This window comes from Miniopterus schreibersii (assembly GCF_964146895.1).
Source record: "Miniopterus schreibersii genome assembly, chromosome: 1".
NCBI classification, from domain to species: Eukaryota; Metazoa; Chordata; class Mammalia; order Chiroptera; family Miniopteridae; genus Miniopterus; species Miniopterus schreibersii.
In genome coordinates this window covers 16655885-16675414 of record NC_138101.1, presented here as the reverse complement: position 1 = coordinate 16675414, position 19530 = coordinate 16655885, and the positions used below count along the sequence as shown (strand labels likewise).

General features: G+C 47.4%; 1 protein-coding gene across 6 annotated transcripts in view; it reads right to left on the bottom strand.

Annotated features, from left to right (window-relative positions):
• Positions 1-16445, bottom strand: part of PCDH7 (protocadherin 7) — a 449878-nt gene extending 433433 nt beyond the window's left edge. For 5 of the 6 annotated variants that reach the window (XM_081131373.1, XM_081131369.1, XM_081131370.1 and 2 more), the window contains exon 1: positions 13190-16445. In XM_081131373.1, coding sequence (XP_080987499.1) covers positions 13190-16354 — 3165 coding nt within the window. In that variant the 5' untranslated portion in view covers positions 16355-16445. Of the gene's footprint in view, positions 1-6610; positions 7074-13189 lie in introns of those variants that run through there. The other variant, XM_081131374.1, reaches the window with a different exon arrangement.
• Positions 16446-19530: the final 3085 nt, after the last annotated feature.

Here is a 19530-nt window from a genome sequence, read left to right as displayed (position 1 = left end):
CTTCCTTCCTTCCTTCCTTCCTTCCTTCCTCCCTCCCTCCCTCCCTCCTTCCTTCCTTCCTTCTTCTTATCTACCTGCCTACGAATGTACAGACTGCATGTGACAAATGACAAACTTATGAAGAAATGATAGTCTAGTCCAATGTGTTCTTATTTGGACCAAGAATGGACTGTTATAGATGAACTGCGTTCCCTCAAATTCATGTTGAAGTCCCAACCTCCAAAGTAACTGTATTTGGAGTTAGGGCCTTAATAAGGGTTATTGTCGTTATATGACGTCATAAGGGCAGGGCTCAAATCTGATAAAATTTTTGTCCTTAGAAGAAGAGGAAGGGACACCCACCTGAATTCTCTCTCTTCCAACTTTCTGGCACCTTAACCTGGGACTTCCAGCCTACAGAACCGTGAGCTGCGAAAAAGTCCGTTGTTTAAGCCGCTCAATCTATGGTATTTTGTTATGACAGTCCTAGCAGACTAGTCAAGACTCTCTTCTAAGCCTGCAGAGGACACATAGAAGGTGTAGACTAGAGCAAAATGCATACAAAGGCTTAGGCCTGTAACTATGTAAATTAAAGTTCATCAAGACTACAATGCTAATACATCTGAGATTTGGAGAAAAAAATATGTTGGAGGGGAGTGGGCTGCAGGTAGCTTCAGGTCCCTGTTGTAAGTAGAGGGCGTGGGATCTAGGAAAGGTTCTATTTTGTTTGCCCCCAGTTACAGCTGTAGCAGAGAGATAGTAATATCGCCTGCCGCCTGGAGATGTTAGGTGTAAGTGATATCATGTAGTAGACCCTTTGGCAGAGTGACTGGCAAAGAACAAAAAGCTCAATAAATAATACCTGTTAATGTTACAGGCTGAGCCTGAGGAGTGAAGGAAAAACTCCCAGGAAATATTGCATGGAAGGAAAAAAAATGACTGTTAAAAGGTGATGGAATTTTTTTAAAAGTGTCAAAATGAATGATATCCAACTGTTCTGAGCCTTTCCTAAACTATTTGCTTTACAGCAATAAGCTACTTATCTTTCTCCACCACTGAGGTGCTAATAGGCACTGAAAGTATTTCTGACAATATCCAGCGCCTGTGGGCGTATGCAGAGCCACAGGCACGTGCACCTCGACCTCAACCAAGGATCAGTGTCACTTTGAAGAAATCAGCCAGGATAAGAGACTATCACAGTCTTCAAAAACGTGATTACGACAAATAAAAAAACAATACTTTTAAACATAAAAAGTACCCCAAAAGTGTAACTGCACCTTGGGAAGGGTTTAGAGAAATTCATGAATAACTAAGAACATTACCTTAAGTTGCAGCGTGCTTTACAAAGTTCCAGCTGTTTAACCTGACCCCCCACGACCCCTGTCATGTAGGCAGAGCAGGAGTGACGTAAAATGACAGAAGACAAGTTCCAGGGGCTTCCGGACTTGAACGGACTTGCTACACAAGGTCACACTGGCCAGTCAGTGACAGCCAGGGCAAGAAGGCAGATTTTCAGGTTGCTTTACCCAGCTTCAGTTTTCTATTTTGCCAGAGGCCTGCGAGAGGAAAACCACTAAGCAAAAGTTAGGAATCTCAGGAGCTCTAGACGTAGAATTTTTATAGCCCAACTCACCCTCTGTAATTAGAATTGAGAAAGGGAAGTGTTAAAATTCAGGTGTCTGGGCTATAGTGCAGACCTACTAGAACTCATGGTTTGTTTTTAAATCCTCACCTGAGGATATTTTTTCTTTGCTTTTCAGAGAGAATGGAAGGGAGAGAGAGACACAGAGAGAAATATCAATGTGAGAGAGACACATGGATGGGTTGCCTCCCGCACACACCGCCTCGGTGAGGATCAGGCCTGCAACTGAGGTACGTGCCCTTGGCTGGAATCGAACCCGAGACCCTTCAGGTGCTCTAACCACTGAGCCAAATCCACTAGAGCTAGAACTCAATTTCTGAGAATTGAATTAACAAGAAACAATGACATGGCAATAATGTGAAAACCACTTTGATGATGGTGGTCTAATGATAACAGCAGGGGGAAGGTGGGTATATTGCCATGCAGCGGTTGCACCTTTCCTTCTTTTTTCCTTTGCTTTTTTTATCTTTCTCCCAAAAGTACAGGGGTAGAAGATAGATGGAGACTGAGCACTTGCACCTGATATTCTAGAGTAGAAACCACAAAAACACACCAAAACCAAACACCTGGTGGAAGTGGAGGAAGTGGACGTTCGCCACTCTGACATGGATCGTCCAGCCATATTCAGCAGGACATTTAGTGGCACCCTCATGCTCACCAGGGCGGTGGCCAAAAGTCAAGGCCACAAACATTTGCCTTTGCCTGGCATGAGTACCCTTCCCTGATGCAATCTCACCTCACCCGCCTCACCAAAGCTCTGTCTTCTCAACTACTGAAGGCTGCTTACCCACCTCAAGGCCCTAATGGAAATCACCATTTCTTAAGAACGATCATCGATCTTTGTGAGGTGCCGACCTAGTTATCTGCTTAATGCAATTTACACCCAGGTGTGCCAGAGACTGAAAGCAACTCCTTCCGAATCATTTGCAATTTAAAAGAGGTGCTCTTCAGAGTCCTGGGCAACCAAGGAGTGCTTCTGAGCCGCAAAGCACTTCTTAGCTCCTGCCTCACTGCCAGGGCAGCCAGTCCCAGTGAGGGCATATTCCCTCTTGCAGACCCTCAGTCCTTAGTTAAACCAGGTGCATGCTTCATCCTTAGAAATGACCGCTCACCACGAGCAGGTCAATGAAAACGGAAACCTATCCTTTATCAGCGAGCATGGGTTGGGACGCTGGATAAATGCCTGCAGGAATATACATATATATATATATATATAAATTGATGAGTACAGAGGCTCACATATGTATTCGGGCACATACACAGGTTGGGGCAAAAGCAGGCTTACAGTTGTGAGTACATGAAACACAGTTTATTCTTGTATTGGTGTTTGTTAATTATTACATTATTTTCCATTTGAACAGCTGTAACCCTCCTTTTGCCCAACCCCGTATGTACGTTTCCCACAGATGAAGATCTCCAGAACGCTGAAAAACCCGAACGTTTGCATGCTGCTTCATACCCCTCGCAAGACGTCAGAAGTGCAGGTGTGTGGCCAGTGCCGCCCTTACTTGCCTTTAACGTTTGCTTTAGTTTACTAGTTTTACCTTCTTTTTAAGGGTATGGTGTTTAGAACACCACCAAGGAGAAGGAAGGAGGGGGAATGAAGAGAACTGTTCATTTGCTGCTGAAACAAGAGTGATACCCCCTGCAGAGAAGGCAGGGACTCTAGCCAACCTGCGGGTAGCCTCTTATCACAAAACCATCCACCCAGCAGGGAAGGCAAACAACAGTTAGGAGGCTCTCAGTCTAATATGAAAGTGGCCACACCCTAGTCCAGCCATCCAATGGGGATGGATCTGCAGGCTGCTTAGCACCAAAGTCCACGCCATTTGTTCATTTGCTCAACAAATATCCCTGAGTGTTTCCTGTATGCTGGGCACCGTGGTCAACAACACAGACTTGGGGGCGGTCCCTCTAAGTTTCACGTATCCCTTGCCTTATGTGTTTTATTTTTCCACTGTCCTATCCATGAAGGCCAAGATCTTGTTCTAGTCATCGTTTTAATTACATCCTAAAGCCTTGCAGTGTGTATTAAAGATACGACAAATCAATCCATTCTCTGTGAAATGAATGGCTAAAAACAATTACACATCAAAGAAAAGTGTTTTGCAAAACTACAGATAGATTATTTCCAGAGAGATATTTTAATTTGTGCAATTACTTCCTAAAGACTTTGGTCTTTATTTTAGAGATAGCCTCAAAAATAAAGTTAGGTTAAAGTGAATTACCGAATTCTTGAGGGTTTTAATCACACATGAGATTGTTGCTTATAAATCAGATTAATTAGATCTTCAAACAACACCCAGAGCACTTTCTTTTTTGATAGTATGAAGTGCTGTTTATGACAGGAGACTGTCTGAAAAATTGGGCCTTGTCTAAATAAGTCTTTGGGGAAGACTTTACCCAGATAATTCTGAAAATACACTGTATTCAAAAGCGTATTCAAAATACACTTTTCACGACTTCCTCCAAATGCTCTCAGTACTCTTGGATTCTGACTGGATATTTCTTCATAGATGTTTTAAAGTTCTTAAGCAACTCCACCAGTCATGAAAAACCTGTTCATTAATTCAGTTTCCTCACCTCAGAAAAAAATAGAGAAGGTGCTTTTCCTTACAAGGCATAGATCCAATTCTTTCAAACTTAGAAAGCACGAGGCAGATATAATCTATCGTTTTTCTGCTCTGTAACCTTCTTTATACCATATTAATTCCTTAAGGTCGAAGACTCTTAGTATTCTTTGCATACTAAGTATGAGTGAGGATGTCAGATGTGTTAAAAGAAATAAATTTTTCCCGGCTGGCGTGGCTCAGCGGTTGAGCATCGAACTAGGATCCGGAGATCAGTGTTCGATTTCCGGTCAGGGCACATGCCCGGGTTGGGGGTTCGATCCCCAGCAGGGGGCGTGCAGGAGGCAGCCGATCAATGACTCTCATCATTGATGTTTCTATCTCTCCCTCTCCCTTCCTGTCTCTGAAATCAATAAAGACATATTAAAATATATATATTAAAAAAGAAAGAAATTGTATCTAAACCGGTCTGTAAACTCTTAATAGAGAAGGAATTATTGTCTTGTTGTCTAAAATGAAATGTCCAAATGCTAAAATATGTAGGGTAATGGGTGTTGTGTTCTGAGTCTATCTCCATCTGACCACAGGCACCTCCCTAAATGGTAAATTCCAGAATTTACAAAGGAGGTTGGCCAAGAGACAGGGAAGTAGGAGAGAGGACAAATCTGTGCAGAGGCAGGACCAATGGCGACATATTCAAAGATTAAAAAAAAAATGAAACAAAAAACAGGAGTGATAACAGATTCTCAAAAGCTTTTTGCTGTTGATAAATGCTGCTGTAAGAGTATGCTGTTGATCATTCTGATTCAGCTTAATAGTAGACTAAAATCCTTGGGAAAGTCAGTAATTTTTTTGTTTTGATTTATGATGTTTTTCTAATGTAATACTAAATCACCATCATTTCCCACCCCAAACAGTCTAGAGTGGTGGTTCTCAACCCTTTCAGCTGCTACCACCGTAAGACAAATTTTTTCACAGCAACCAAGAACAGGAACACACACATGCACACAATCACAACTGAAACACAGAATGCACAAGATGGTATTTACTCCTACAATAGGGGTGATGTCCTCAGAATTTCTCTGCTTTATTTCATGTCATTGGAATTGTGGTAGAGACCCACATACCCCAATAGGGTGTTGCAACCCAAGTTTGCCAAATGTTGCCTTCAGCATTTTCTTAGGGAAAGTGTTCCTAAATAATGCCTCTCTGCCAGGTGCACATTAGGTTATCTCCAAATTGTGGGCTTTTTTTGGTCTAAAATTTGTTTTTGAGTTAATGTGATTTGTTACAGGATTCAAAGGTTAAGTACATCTAAGGAAGTTTACTACTTAGGATGAGGAAATGTGACATTTCCAAGAAGCAGAAAGTGGTAAAAATTCCTTTCACCAGCTTCTTATATTTACTTGTCCTTGTGCTCAAAGTAAGAAGAGGAGCTGAGGATAATTAGGTTTTATTCAGGAAATGTACTATAGTCTCAATGATATTTATGAAAATTTCCTTTTTTTACAAAATTAAATCAATAGCTAAAAGAATAAAAAGCCTGAAATATATGCATTAGAGATCTGCACAGGCTAAAGTGCATTTCTTATCACTCCACATATTAATATTGTTCCAGTAGTTATTTATTTTGCTTAAAGGGCTTTTATATTGACTATAATTGACCCCCAAAAATCTCAAGAATCTGGCATTCTTGGTATTTCAAAACTCAGGGAAAACTTTAATGGGGCAGATGATGTGGTAGATATTTTATAAAATTGTCAAACATTACATATGAAACACTTATTTTATGGCACATAAACATATACAACATAACAAACAGAGACATAAATATACAAACGCAGAGGGACGAGCCAGAGGATTCCCTGACTTACCTAGAAAATCACCTATACAACTAAAATGTGACCACCTGCTCTCTCAACAATACGTAATATAACATGCTGAATTCTCAGAAGCTGCTGGAATTTATGTTATCTGACATCAACTACAAATAGCCTTCAGACAAATGTAGCCCACAAAAACAGGAAGCCACGCATATTCCTTCTGAATGTGACCACGGTGACTTCCATAAATCTAACTGAAATGTTCTAAATTTTCTTAAGAACTTTAACCAAAAAATGCCTTAAAAATTCTATAGGTACTCTGGTCAGTATTTCAGGATTAAGGGGGGAAAAAACAACCCATTGGCAGTGCCTGTGACAAACACAAAACTAATCTCTGAAATTTGATTTATAGCCAATAATTTTTATAAATATTGCTCGAGGTCTTCACGTACACATGTGTGGAGACACACATACCAGCACACACACAGTGGTATTTGGACATGCACACACAGGATGAGCAAGAGACACCATCCTTTACTCGAGCAGAGCTATCTCGCTGGCCTGGAAAAGGTGGTGATTATATAACACTTTAAAAATATTGATCAATTTAGGATTTTATTGAAAGTCGGTATTTAGTGTATTATAGACAAAGACTTAATAGACTTAATTTCCCCTGCTTCACACAAAGCCAGAGTCTTAAAATTATTGTTGAAATATGCTCTTGGATTGCTTAAAAGACTTCACAATTAAGTTCTGCTAAGCGCTTCTTTGAGAATAGAATTCCTGGTGACTTAGACATCCGTTAGTAGCACATTTCTTTATTAACACTGTTTCTTTTATGTTCATTTATTTTAATACTATTTTCCTTTATATTAAAAAAAAATAAACTCGAAAATCAAATGCACGAGTAGAAGGAGCAGTGATTGGCTGATACCCCACGGCCAAGGGCAGGCTCCAGCAGGTTTCGGAGTAGCAAGGTCATCAGAGTATGGTGCATAAAGGAGCATCATTTTAGAGTGGAATTCAGCCAAACACAGTCATGTGTGGAAGTGGACGCATCTGAAAAAAGGAAAACAAAGGTTTATGCAGGTAAAAAAAAAATGCAGTGAAGAAATTTTCCCCAGCGTCTTATGCCCAATGGGAATGCTGTGGTAGAGGTTTTGAAGCAGAGAATTTTTATTCGCAAATTATGTATTTTTAAATAATAAATATGCTTGGGGGGGAAAAGTTAACTTGTCAGACAAAACCTACTTGGAAGCTTTGACAAGTTTTGTTTGTTTGTTTGTTTGTACACGGCATTGGAGTTCAATACAAACATCACTAAATTCCTGAAAATAAAGCTTTATTCCGCCTTGAAAACATTAATTCACCAGAAGTGATAATTAAGATTAGTTTTAGTGGTTTCAGCTCAATTCTTCTTAAAATGTGATTTCTCCCACAACACTAATGCTAAATAAAGCACTGTGTAATGTTCCGAAACACAGTTCCTGCTTTAGAAAAGATTCGAAGGGCTTTTAAAGTAAATAAGAAAGAAAACCAAAGCTGACTCAAGATATATATAAACAGATCTTACTGTTTCTATACAGTCACAGCAAATGAATGGATGGGGAGCCTTGCTATAGTCTAGAAATTGGTTACACACATCTTAAACATAAAGCTCTAAACAATTATTATACTAAATTTCCTGCATAACCTTCATCACCACCCTCTCCCAGCGGGAAAAAAAAAAACGGTGTTAAAATGTTTACCATTGATGTTAAAACCGATGTTAAAGTGGCTATGACAAAGCAATGGTTTTGTCACATTATATTTAGTTTTAAAAATAGTTCAGATTTCGTTTTGAAATTAATAAATTCTTTAGACTCTACTACACTAGATTTGTTAATTGTCTAACAAGGAAACAATCCGATTGAAAAACAACAAAAGGTCACATTCTCCTAAAATTTTGCTAGAAAACAAATTTAGAGGAAAAATTAGCTCACAGTTGTACACAGTGGGGCAAATGTAGACTTATAGTTGTTTGTGTGGAAAATAGTACAATAATAAACTGTTTTTTGTGTACTCACACTGTAACCCTATGTTTGGCCCTCCCTTACATCAAGGATGCTGCTAAGATAAAGTGCATTAGCCAAGCTGGCAAAATGCAAAGGAGTGCAGAAGCAAAAGGAATCATCAGGACTGATGGGAAAGGTCGAGGGTTATCCCAAATACAATGCATACAAAGTTTCATACGTAATGTATAGAAAGCTTTCATTCATTTCCACTAAAAGAGTGTTTTTACTGAGGATATTCTAAATGCTAGATAGGTACTTACATCTATTGTCACTGTCCTGCTAAAATTATAAACTCTGTCCATTAACTTGTTGAACATCTCTTCTAAACCACGTTAAGTTCCTTTCATGTATGTCATCAATGGACATCTTCCATAAGGGGAAAATAAATAAGAATTTCTTTTAAAAATCTATAACATTTGAATGTCAATTTGCCCAATAATTTTACAAATAAAAACAAGCCCCCAGAGCAGAATTATATTCCATTTTTAAAATGTCCGTCTACGTAGCCAAATATACAGTTATAGACACATAAATATATCTCAGCAGGTTCCTGTCATTATTGAATATATACAGAGGAAGCTACAAAAATTCACACCCCCACCCCCCGAGGTGGTATGAGAATAAAAAGAGCAGTGGGCTCCGCGTTCCGTGACTCGGACTCCAGGCCACATCATCTCCCCGATTTTCTTGTGACTATAAAATGAAATCAAGTTACTTTTTCATATTCGGCTCACTCTCCTCGCCTACAAAATGAGGGGACAGGTTGAGCTGATGTCTTTTAACTTTGAAATGTGATGACTAGTGATTTCAGATACAGACATGAAGCAGTTGATTATCATATGTTTTATTCAGATTTTGTGTGCGTTTAGCGTTAAAATATAGCCCGCATGTCAAGGTACGAATACCACAAGCGGAAGTCGAGTGGCACCACTAGCTTACATGACACATCTGGACGTGTCTGGGAGGGCGCAGGCGGAAAGAGGGGAGAGCTCCTGCCGTGTGTATCCTGTGCACACTTTTCCACATATGAAATATGTCATTACTCCAAGACAGGAAGATAACAAGAAAGAGTGATTTGGCTACACTTATCCAGGTGATTATTTACTTAAAAATCTATACATTGACTTTGTGGTTTTAGGTCTAAGTCATTAATTTACTTAATAAATTTGGGATAAGTTTCAAATAGTCGCACCTGAACTTCCTTAAAAAAGTTCATGTTCATTGCGATCAAATCAGTGCTGGCCTGTCCTTTCCTTGCATCACCCAGAGATGCAGGTAATCTGCCTTAGGAGATACTCTTGACTAAAAACAGCCTCACCTTCCTCGGTTATTAGTTTCTTGTCTAAGATATCAGGCCAATGGTAACAGAGACCCCACCGTATGTAGATTCACTGTGCCTCCTGAGAGGTGTCCTTGGTTATAGATTGGAGAACCATGCTGTAGAAATTATGCTTATAGAATTAAAACTGGACGCTATGGTTAACATCACTCCGCAGATGCATTTCCACTGTAACGTAGATGGTGAAACATACGTACACAAATTGATATTTAATTTTCTCACTGCTTAGAGCTCTAATAGATGATGGCAAGTCACGTCATCCATTTGCTTTCCAAGATCGAAGTAATTTAAAAAAATAATTCCTGCCATATTTTTTTACTAAGTGTACAATGAATATTGGGCAACACTTGATCAATTAAGAGAACATTATTCAGACTACACTCAGCAGCTCCTTGCGCAAAGGAAAACTGTCACTGGAGTTAATATAAATTTTTCTTGAGTATTTCAGAATCGGCTACAAATGGATCTTTAAATTAATGTTTACTGAAGCTGTATCCTCTATACTCTTGCCAAAAAATAAAGTATCTTATTTTCCACTTACTAAACACAATAAAGTGTTTACTTGCCAGTGCATTATCTAAATAACAGCATGGCCAGGATGAGCTCAAAAGGACTTGAACATAATAAGCAAAGTGATAACTGTACTTTTACACTTTACTAATATGTTGGAATTATGTTAATTTTTTAAGAAAACTGAAAAATACTTAACACAAGAAAACACTGGAGATTTAAAACTAAATAGAAAAATAAAATGCTTCCGTTTTAATTTTACAAATTAAAAACACAGATATACTTCCAGGTTATAAAACTTTAATTACCACCAAGACGAGGTTTATCAAGCAAAGCAAGAATGAAATGGAACGGTGGACACTTAATCTCAAGAGTGTTGTCAAGGGTTCACGTTTTGTTCAACTAGACACAGGATTATTGACCAAGAGCTTCCACTGCAAACCTCTGAACTTGGAAAACCTGGGCTTACATCATCAGTTTTCCTAATGTGTGAATTTTAGAAAGAATTCCAGCAGCTCTGCAACACACATCTCCTAGCTTCTACCCAAAGGTAACTATAGAAGCTGCCTTTGAATGTCGCTAGAGCTGTGAAAACAAGCCTAACATGGAGGGAGAGGGGCATTATTTACAAACTTTTATTTCTACAAAGCTGTTTATTGCAATGTAGCCGTTAAGAGGACTTAGGAGCACCACTTCAAAATGTCTCATTTCATGAAGATAAGAACATTGTAACAGACACCACTTCCATAATATCAAGTAAAGAACTATGATAAAGCAATTTAGGAAAAAGGCTTCATGTCAGATGAAATCTCAGGTTTTTAATTAATCCCTCCAGTAAGGAATTAAAAGATGGCAACCCTCTAGATTCAGTATCAAAGGGGGGAAATATAAGAAAACCCTGTATTCATTTTTAAAATTTTATTTTATGTCAAGTTTAATCAAAGAAAATGCATTCTGGCATTGTGTAAAATCTAAAGGTAATATCTGTTTTTTTTAATAAAAAGAGAAAAATCATGTATGCTACAAACAAAAATCAGAACCAAAACAGAGCCTGTTTATTATGTCAGATGCCTAAAGGAAATGTAACTTTGTAAATGGATCCCTGTCCCCTGACAGCAATATTGAGATGAAGTGTATCAATTACTATTACTAATTACATTAAGGGGAATGTATTCCATTCCCCTTTATTTCATTTTAGGTCAGCTATTTATTGTGGTTAAAACTTTATACATCTGTTGAATACCTAATGACATACAAGTTTTCCAAAGTCACTTTCTGAAAACGGCATGATTTATTCCATTGGCTTTGCAGGGGATGTGAACTTCTTTGCTCAGCTAAGAGACTTACACCATACATTAGTTTATTTATGAGCATATCACTTTGCCTTTAAACAGGATGCCACAACAGTCTTGGCATTGGCTGTTTCAAATATTCAAGAATATAGAGTTAACCCCATTTGATGAGCCAAAGAAAGCCTAAGTGACAGCACAGAACATATGAGGTGGTTACATTAAAAAAAAAAAAAAAAAAATCTATAAATCTGCCAGGGATGTGTCAACTCAAAAGTTTCAGATTTCATCATTTAGAATGCAAATGCCATTCAGCCACAAGACAAAAAGTCCTATTAGGAATGACAGCTGAGTAGTAAATATTCTGCAGAAAGATCTCCTCACTGGCTTTTGCTTTACAAATTACCATTTACTAGGGAAATTTCTACAGATCTCAATTTATTTGTGGGTGTTTATCTTATAAGTAATTTTACAAAAGTGCTATTATTTTAACCGCAATTGCCCCTGTTTAGAAAACTGATAAAAGCACCCAAAAGAAAACAAAAATCTGCTTCTAACTCCAGGTAAAGCAATGACACAACAGACATCAACTTTCCAGTTGTTAAATTTCACTTTAAAAGAAGTAAATAACTCCGGCTCAAGTGCATCAAAAGACGTATTTTCAAAAGCCATTTAATGCAATGCAGTTCAAACCTGTGTTTTCTTGGATTGCTTTGAGTATTGGATATAAAAGCATTATCAACTCTGATTCTCCTTATCCAAATAGCTCGGTTTTATAAGGCTTAAAATAACTTTTTCCATTGCCTTAATTATTCTCAGATCACACATTCCACATGCAAAGCAGATCTAATAGAAAAACTATTAGTGATACTCTTTGATAGTGATAAATGTGTTTCTTGAGATAAGTCTGAAATTAAGGAATACGTCATTTATTAGATTTATTAGCAGAGGGGCTACCGCATTACAGCAGTTCCCAAAAGGGTTTATTTGCTGTGTGTCAAAGTTTGCTGGGTGTAAAAAGTAAACCTGTGAGTGTTATATATCACCCAAGCAAAACTTTCAAAAAATAAATTTTACATTTTATGCAGTTAACCTCAAAATGTACTATTTTTTTTTTTACTGTTTCTACATTTCACTGAGAAACAACTGTACCAAATATTTCACATAACTTTGACAGCCTCAGTATAGCACAATGTATACCAACATCACCTTGCCCACAGACAGGAACACTTTTGTTGCTTTGCTTAAATACCTGGTTCATACAGTGTACTTTTGCTTATAAACTTTTAATACCAAACATGAAGGATGCAAATGCTGATCATATAACCTCACAGAAGTCTAACTGCTATAGGTGCAGAAGTATTAAAAATGTGGTTTTGCATGACATCTGCCTATCACTAAATATTTTCAAACCAGCATTTTTGTCAACAGTCAGTACTTCTGTATTTCAGACTTGGTACACTAGCATGACTCAGCATCTCTTTCTCTGTAAGATTCTGCATAAGGTGTAACACTGCTGAAACTTCTACAGTGTCCAAGTTGCAGAGATACCAGCAGTAGCAACTTTCGAAATTCTGTCTGGATGCACCTTTCCCCTTAGGAGCCACAAAAATACAAATAAATAAAAAATCATTTCAGGTTAAAGCTAACCATCCAAACAATGTATCCGTATTTCTTCTGGAAACACAGTATTAGGACGAACTGAGGCTGTAAGCACAGAGAGGTACAAAACACTGCCTACTCTGAATATTTTCTTTAGTCGCTTAGTAAACGTGGGTCTAACTTGCAACACACGAGTGGTGCCCCTTGCACAGGTGGGCTCTACCAAAATCATGCTGTCTGAGTGGCCATGAACTTCCTGCTATTAAAACTTTAAATCACAGCCTTAACGCAAAGAGAAGACCACACTTTGCAGACGATGCTCTGTCCCGGGGTTCCCGGCCTTCTCCGGGATAGTTACATTAGGTGCGGGGTGCGTCTTACCTGTTTGCTGTACTTGTTACTGGTCTGACAGCTGTATTCAGAGCAGTGGTCTGATCCAATGGAGATGTTGTCTCCTGCTCCCACAAATGTGTTGGCTGGTGGCAGATCTTGCACGGCCTGGTGTTTTTTCCCTGCCGTGGGGGACTGGGGGTGAAGCTGGACAGTGGGCAGCGGGGAACTGGATTTGTAGTGCCTGGCCAGGTCAGGGCTGCCGGGCCCGCCGTTTACCGAGCGGTACCGGCCCATGCTGGGGCTGTCTGACAGCTTCTCGTTCACGCTGTCGTACCTCTGCCCGTTTGGTTTGGAAGCTTCTACAGTGACGATGCTGCTGTAGAGAGGCTGCTTAGATTTTTTGTTTTTCTTGTCTTTTTTAGGCTTTTTAGATTTGTCATGCTGCTGGGGTGTAAAAAAGTCTTCGTGGTCTTTCTTGCCGGCCTCGTAGCCGTTCTTATTTTTGGACCGGCAGTACCTTGCCATCACCACGATTAAGATGATGAGGATCACTGCCATAATCCCAGCCACCACCCCGATGACAATACTGAGCCTCTGCTTGCTGAGTTCATAGCTCGGGTCGCCCGCGATGTCCTGGGTGAGCGGCGTGTGCAGGCTCCGGGCTATCTGGGCGTCGACCACGGTGGCGTTGGACACGCTCTCGTTGACGAACACGTGCACCAGCGCCGTGGTGGACTGGGCCGGCTGCCCGCTGTCATTCACCTGCACCACCAGCCGGTGCAAGCCGTAGTGCTTCTGCGTGAGCTTCCCCACCAGGGACACCACGCCGCTGGTGGGGTCGATCTCGAACAGCTTGAAGGGGTTCCCCCCCACGATGCTGAAGTTCAGGTCCGCGTTGACGCCGTCGTCGCTGTCCGTGGCCAGCACCGTGGCTACCACCGTCCTGACGTTGCTCGCAGGGGGCAGCAAAGTGTAGGACAGGTTTCTGGGGAGCGTGACCGCGGGGGCGTTGTCATTTTCATCCATCACGAAGAGCGAGACCGTGGCTGTGGCGGACCTGGGGGGGTCGCCTCCGTCCACGGCCTTGACTCGGAAGGTGTACGTGGTCTGCTGCTCCCGGTCAAAGGACACGGTGGAGTAAATGGTGCCCGTGTCGTTCTCGATGGAGAACACGTCGCCGTTCCCCTCGATGTACAGGCTCATCTCGGCGTTGCGCCCCTTGTCGGCGTCCATCACCGTGACCATGCCCACCGGGCTGTTGGGCTGCAGGTTCTCCTTCACGTAGAAGGTGAAGACGTCCTGCATGAACTTGGGGTCGTTGTCGTTCCTGTCGGCCACCTGCACGATCACGGTGGCGCTGCCCTGCAGCCCCGGCACGCCTTTGTCTCTGGCCGTCACCGTGAACTCGTAGCGGTCGGTCTGCTCGCGGTCCAGCACCGCGTGCACCAGGATGTCCCCGGAGTCGGGGTCGATGGCGAACACCCCCGCCACCGAGGGGTCCAGCGCGTAGGCCAGCTCGGCGTTCCGGCCGCTGTCCGCGTCGCTCGCCAGCACGGTGGCCACGCGCTCGCCGGGCGCGTTGTTCTCGGGGAAGTACACCTCCACCACCGCCTGCCCGAACGCCGGCGCGTTGTCGTTGGTGTCCGCCACCCGCACGGTCAGCGAGTTGTTGCTCGAGAGGCTGGGGCTGCCGGAGTCCACCGCCACGATGACCACGTGGAACTCGCGGGTGGCCTCGTAGTCCAGCGGCGCCGAGGTGTGCAGGAAGTACTTCTTCTTGTTCTGGTCGCCCTCGGTGTCGCTGGCCGGCTTCAGCTGGAAGGGCACGTCGCCCACCACGGTGCAGGTGACCGCGCCGTTCTCGCCCTGGTCGCGGTCCGACACCTGCACCAGCGCGATGGGCGTGTCCACCAGCACGTCCTCGGCCACGCTGGCCACCCCGTCCTTGAGCGGGATGCGCCCGATCTTGCGGATCTCAATGGCCGGCACGTTGTCGTTCTCGTCCCTGATGACCAGGACCACGGTGGCCTTGTCGGTCTTGGGGGGCTGCCCGCGGTCGCGCGCCATGACGGTGAAGCGCAGCTGGCCCACCTCCTCGCGGTCGATGCGGTGCAGGACGCTGAGCCAGCCCGACGTCTCGTCCAGGCGCAGCAGCCGCCGCACCGACTCGGTGGCCGCGCCGAACACGTACTCGATCTGCCCGTTGACCCCCACGTCCAGGTCGGCGGCGCGCAGCTGCAGGATGGGGGTCCCCGGCGCGCTGTTCTCCGCCAGGTCGGCCTCGTACACGCTCTTCTCGAAGCGGGGGCTGTTGTCGTTCACGTCGGTGATGAGCACCCGCAGGATGGCCTGCGAGGAGCGGGGCGGGTCGCCGCCGTCGCGCACCCGCAGGGTCAGCTCGTAGGAGTCGCGCTGCTCGCGGTCCAGCGCCCCCTTCACGATCAGCTGCGGCTGCTTCTCGCCGTCCGGGGTGTCGGCCACCTGCAGCTCGAACACGCTGCTCCGGCCGCCGCCCGGGCCCGGCCCGCCGCCGCCGCCGCCCTCGGGCGCGTCCGGGCGCCGCTTGGAGCCGCCGGCGCCCGCGCCGCTCCCGCCGCCCCCGGGGTAGGGGGCGCTGTCGGCCGGCCCCGCGCGCCGACCCTCGCCGCCGCCCCCGGGCTCCTGCAGCAGCTCGTAGCGCTCGATGCCGTTGCGGCCGAAGTCGCGGTCGGTGGCGGTGGGCAGCAGGTACAGCGTGCCCACCGGCCGGTTCTCCTCCACCGTCAGCGTGAGCACGGGCGACGGGAAGGTGGGCGTGTTGTCGTTGATGTCCAGCACGATGACCCGGCCCTCGAACAGGTCCACCCAGCTCTGCGAGGGCCCGATCACCGACACCTCGAAGTCCAGGAAGCACTCGTTTTCGTCGAAGATCATCTGACACTGGGGCAGCTTCTCGCGGTCGATGCGCCGCTCGCTCGTGCTCAGCTCCCCCGTGAGGTTGTCGATCTTCAGGTATTCCGAGCCCGACTCCAGGCTGAAAGTCACCTCGCCCGAGCCGGTCACGATGCCCAGGTCCGAGGCGACGTTGCCGACGCGGACGTCGGCCGGGCCCTCCTCCGCCAGCCGGTACCGGAGGAGCTGCTTGGCGGCCGCCAGGCTGAGCGACAGCGGCAGGAGGAGACAGCAGCCCAGGCACCAGCCGCGCGCCCACCCCGCGGTCCGCATCCTCAGCATCTTCTCCTGCTGCTGCTGCTACTGCGCCTTCTAGACACGGCCCCCCCGGGCGCCCCCCTCCGCCCGGCCCGCGCCCCTCTCGGCGAACGGCCGGCGCGGCGGGGACCGGAGGCGGGAGGGAGGGGGCGAGAGCGGCGCGCGCGGGCGGCCCGGGGACACCGGCGGCAGATCCTCCTTCTCTTCCTTCAGCTTCTTCCGAAAGTTACGGTTTCATAATTCATGCAGTGGGTGCTGATCGCCCGCTCGCCGGCCGCCGTGCAGTCGCGGTACTCACAGTTCACGGGACACTGCGCGCCGCGGGCTGCGCGCCCCTCCCCGGAGTCATCCCCGCCGCGGGCGGAGGGGCCGGGCCCCGTCCGGGCTCGGGCGGAGGGGGCCGGGGCCGGGGCCGCCCGGGCCGCGGAGCCGGGGAGCCGCAGGGAGCTAGCCGGCGGCCTCCCCCGCGCGCCACCCCTGCTGCTTCTGGGCTGCTGCGGGAGTTGAGTCCGATTCGCGTTCCAGTCCCTCGCGCCAGACGCAGCTGGTCCTCCGGCCGCCCGGGCAGACCCGAGTCGCTCGCTCGCTCGCTCGCTCGCTCCCCGCACGAGGCGCCGGGGTCAGCAACAAGCCGCTCGCAACTCCGACTCCTCCGACTCCGCTCGGGCAGCGGGGGAGCCGGTCCGCCGATGGGGAACGGAGAATGCCCGTCAGGTCGCTCCGGGCGCCGAGCAGCGGAGCCCGCCCGCCTCACGGAGCGGTCCGCGTCCGGGTGCCGCCCGCGCGCCGCAGAGCAGCCCGAGCCATCTTCCGAGATGCCCGGAGAGTCGGTCCCTTCTCGCCCCGAAAGCTGCTCTTCTCTTTTTTCTTAACAACTCTGCGCAAGGTCATTAGTCACGGAGCCGCCGCCTGAAGCCGCAGCCGCCGTGCGCCCGCGGGGGCGAAGGCTGAGCCGCCCGCGCCGCGCGGTGCCCAAGTTTGGGTTCGCAGCCGCAGAGTCCGCGCCTTCCCTCACCTGCATTCGGCCCGCGTGTCGGAGCACTGGGATCTGCAGCGCCGTGCGCGATTCAGGGAGGAGATTGCAGCCTCCCGCCCGCTCCCCGCGCTCGCGGTCCCTCCCCTCCCTCCCCCCGCGCCCGCCCGCTCCCTCCCTCCCTCCCTCGCTCCCCTCCTCCCTCCTCTCCCTTCCCCTTTCCCCTTCTCCCACTCTCTCCCGCGCGAGCCGCTTCCTTCCCCAGTCCCACTGCGGGCAACTCGAGCTGAACTTGATCCCTTTGCAGTTCAAAGGTGAGCGAACCAGGCTCGGGGCGCAGGCGACGTGGGCCGGCGAGAGCCTCCGGCCGGGCTCCCCCAACGGCAATTAACAAAGATGCCCAATTCTGTCCGGGTTTCCGAAGGAAAGCCAAAGGCGCTGGGGAGGGGTTGGAGGGGGGGTGGAGTCGGAGACAGCTGCCAAGTAGCTCGGAAAAGAAACACACACACGCACGCACGCACACACACGCGCACACACACACACACACACACACTCGCGCGTGCGCGCGCGCGCACACAGTTTGCCAAGGGGAAAAAAAAGTGCCAGCCGGCCGCTGCCTCGGAAGTGCCCCGGCGCGGCGGGTGAATTCCGCAGTTGTCTGGTCCCCTCTCGCGTCTGGGGGCGTCCAGCGCGGGCGCTCCCGCCGCCCCTCGAGCCGCCGCAGCCCGAAGACGCCGAATGGCCAGTGGGAAGCTCCGGCTCGCCGGCCGCCGGCCCGAAACCCGCAAGTTTGCCCAAAGTGGAGGCTGCTGCTGGCGGCTCAAGCTTGTCCCTGACGCTGCGGCGGCGGCGGGGAAACTACACACTCACGGAGGAGGGGGAGGGGTGCCGGGGCGTGGGGACGGACCCGAGGGTGCCCTAGTCTGCCTCGGCGCTCCCACAACCCCGGCCGCGGCGCCCCGGGCCGCTTCCGAGCGTGCACTGTCCCGGTCGGTCCCTCTAGCCAGGCCCCCGCCCCCCAGGTCCCGCGTGAGCGCGGCCACTGTCTTCTCCGAGGGACCCCCTCTCCCTCCCTCGGGCTGGTAAATTTCTTCCTGCCCAGTGCCCAGCGCGAGTGTGCGCGGCTGGAGCGGGGGTCAGGGAACGTGCCCGCTTCTTCCTTCCTCGCCTCTTCCCAGAGTCTGACCCCCACCCCCCGAAGGGCCTCCGCGGGTGTGCGGTTTGGCACCTTGGTTAGGGGATGGTTACCGTGGGCTTGGGGGAGCCCGCGTGTGCCCAGGGAGCCCCGCTGGTGCTCTGAGAAAACATGACGGGCTGCGGTGGTTAGGAGAGAACATAAAACTCCAGAGAAAGCGGGAGAGAGAGCCCTTTTTGGGAGGGTTGACCTCGGTGGACAGGGGCTGGGGTGGGAAGGTGGGCGGGTGGGTGCTTGTCTTTGTTTAAATGCCTGGCAGTCCGGTCTTGGTGCTTGCTTAGGGGGTGTACCCAGTGTGCGCGCGCGCCTGGGGAATAAACACATGTTGGAAGCCTCGATATTATTTTCTGAGCAAAATCCTGCAGCCTTTAGTAACTGGCAAAGTGTAGCGTCACCTATCTGGATAAAAGGGAAATAAACTTTAATGGCAACTTTGTGTGCCGAAGTGTCCCTAGCTCCTTTTATTTCCTTTTTTTTTTTTTTTTTTTTGACTTTGTGCCACTTGAGCGTGCCTGGTAGTCCCCCACGCGAGGCTTCCCCGGGATCAGTCACGGCCCCGCAGCCCGCCTCATCAGATCCCAGCTTTGGTTGTGTTTCCTGAACGGTGCGCATTTACTCTTCATTTATTTTGGCGGCGGTTAAGCGAGGGGGCCCCTCCAAGATTAAGGGGGTTGAAGCGGGCAGGACATATTTGGGGAGAAGACTTACTACCTCCAAAGAGAAAGGGGTCTGCTGCTGGGATGTAGTTAGTCCTTAGCGCCTCTGTCCAAGCTATAGGCGTTTAAGGGCCTCCCCTTAAAGGAAAATTTAAAGCTAAAAGAAAAAAATATATATCTCCGTCCATAGTGGGTACTCTGTCTTTACGAGACCCGTGTGAAGAGGCAGAATGATTTAAACCAGACAAACAGCAATAAAGTCTACGAGCAGCTGCAGCGCGCGGCTGTTTGGGGTGGCGCAGCCAGCAGGAACGGGGGGAGAAGCGCAGAGATTTCCAAGCTGTCCCCGTGGGGAACAGCGAGGCGCGGAGGTGGA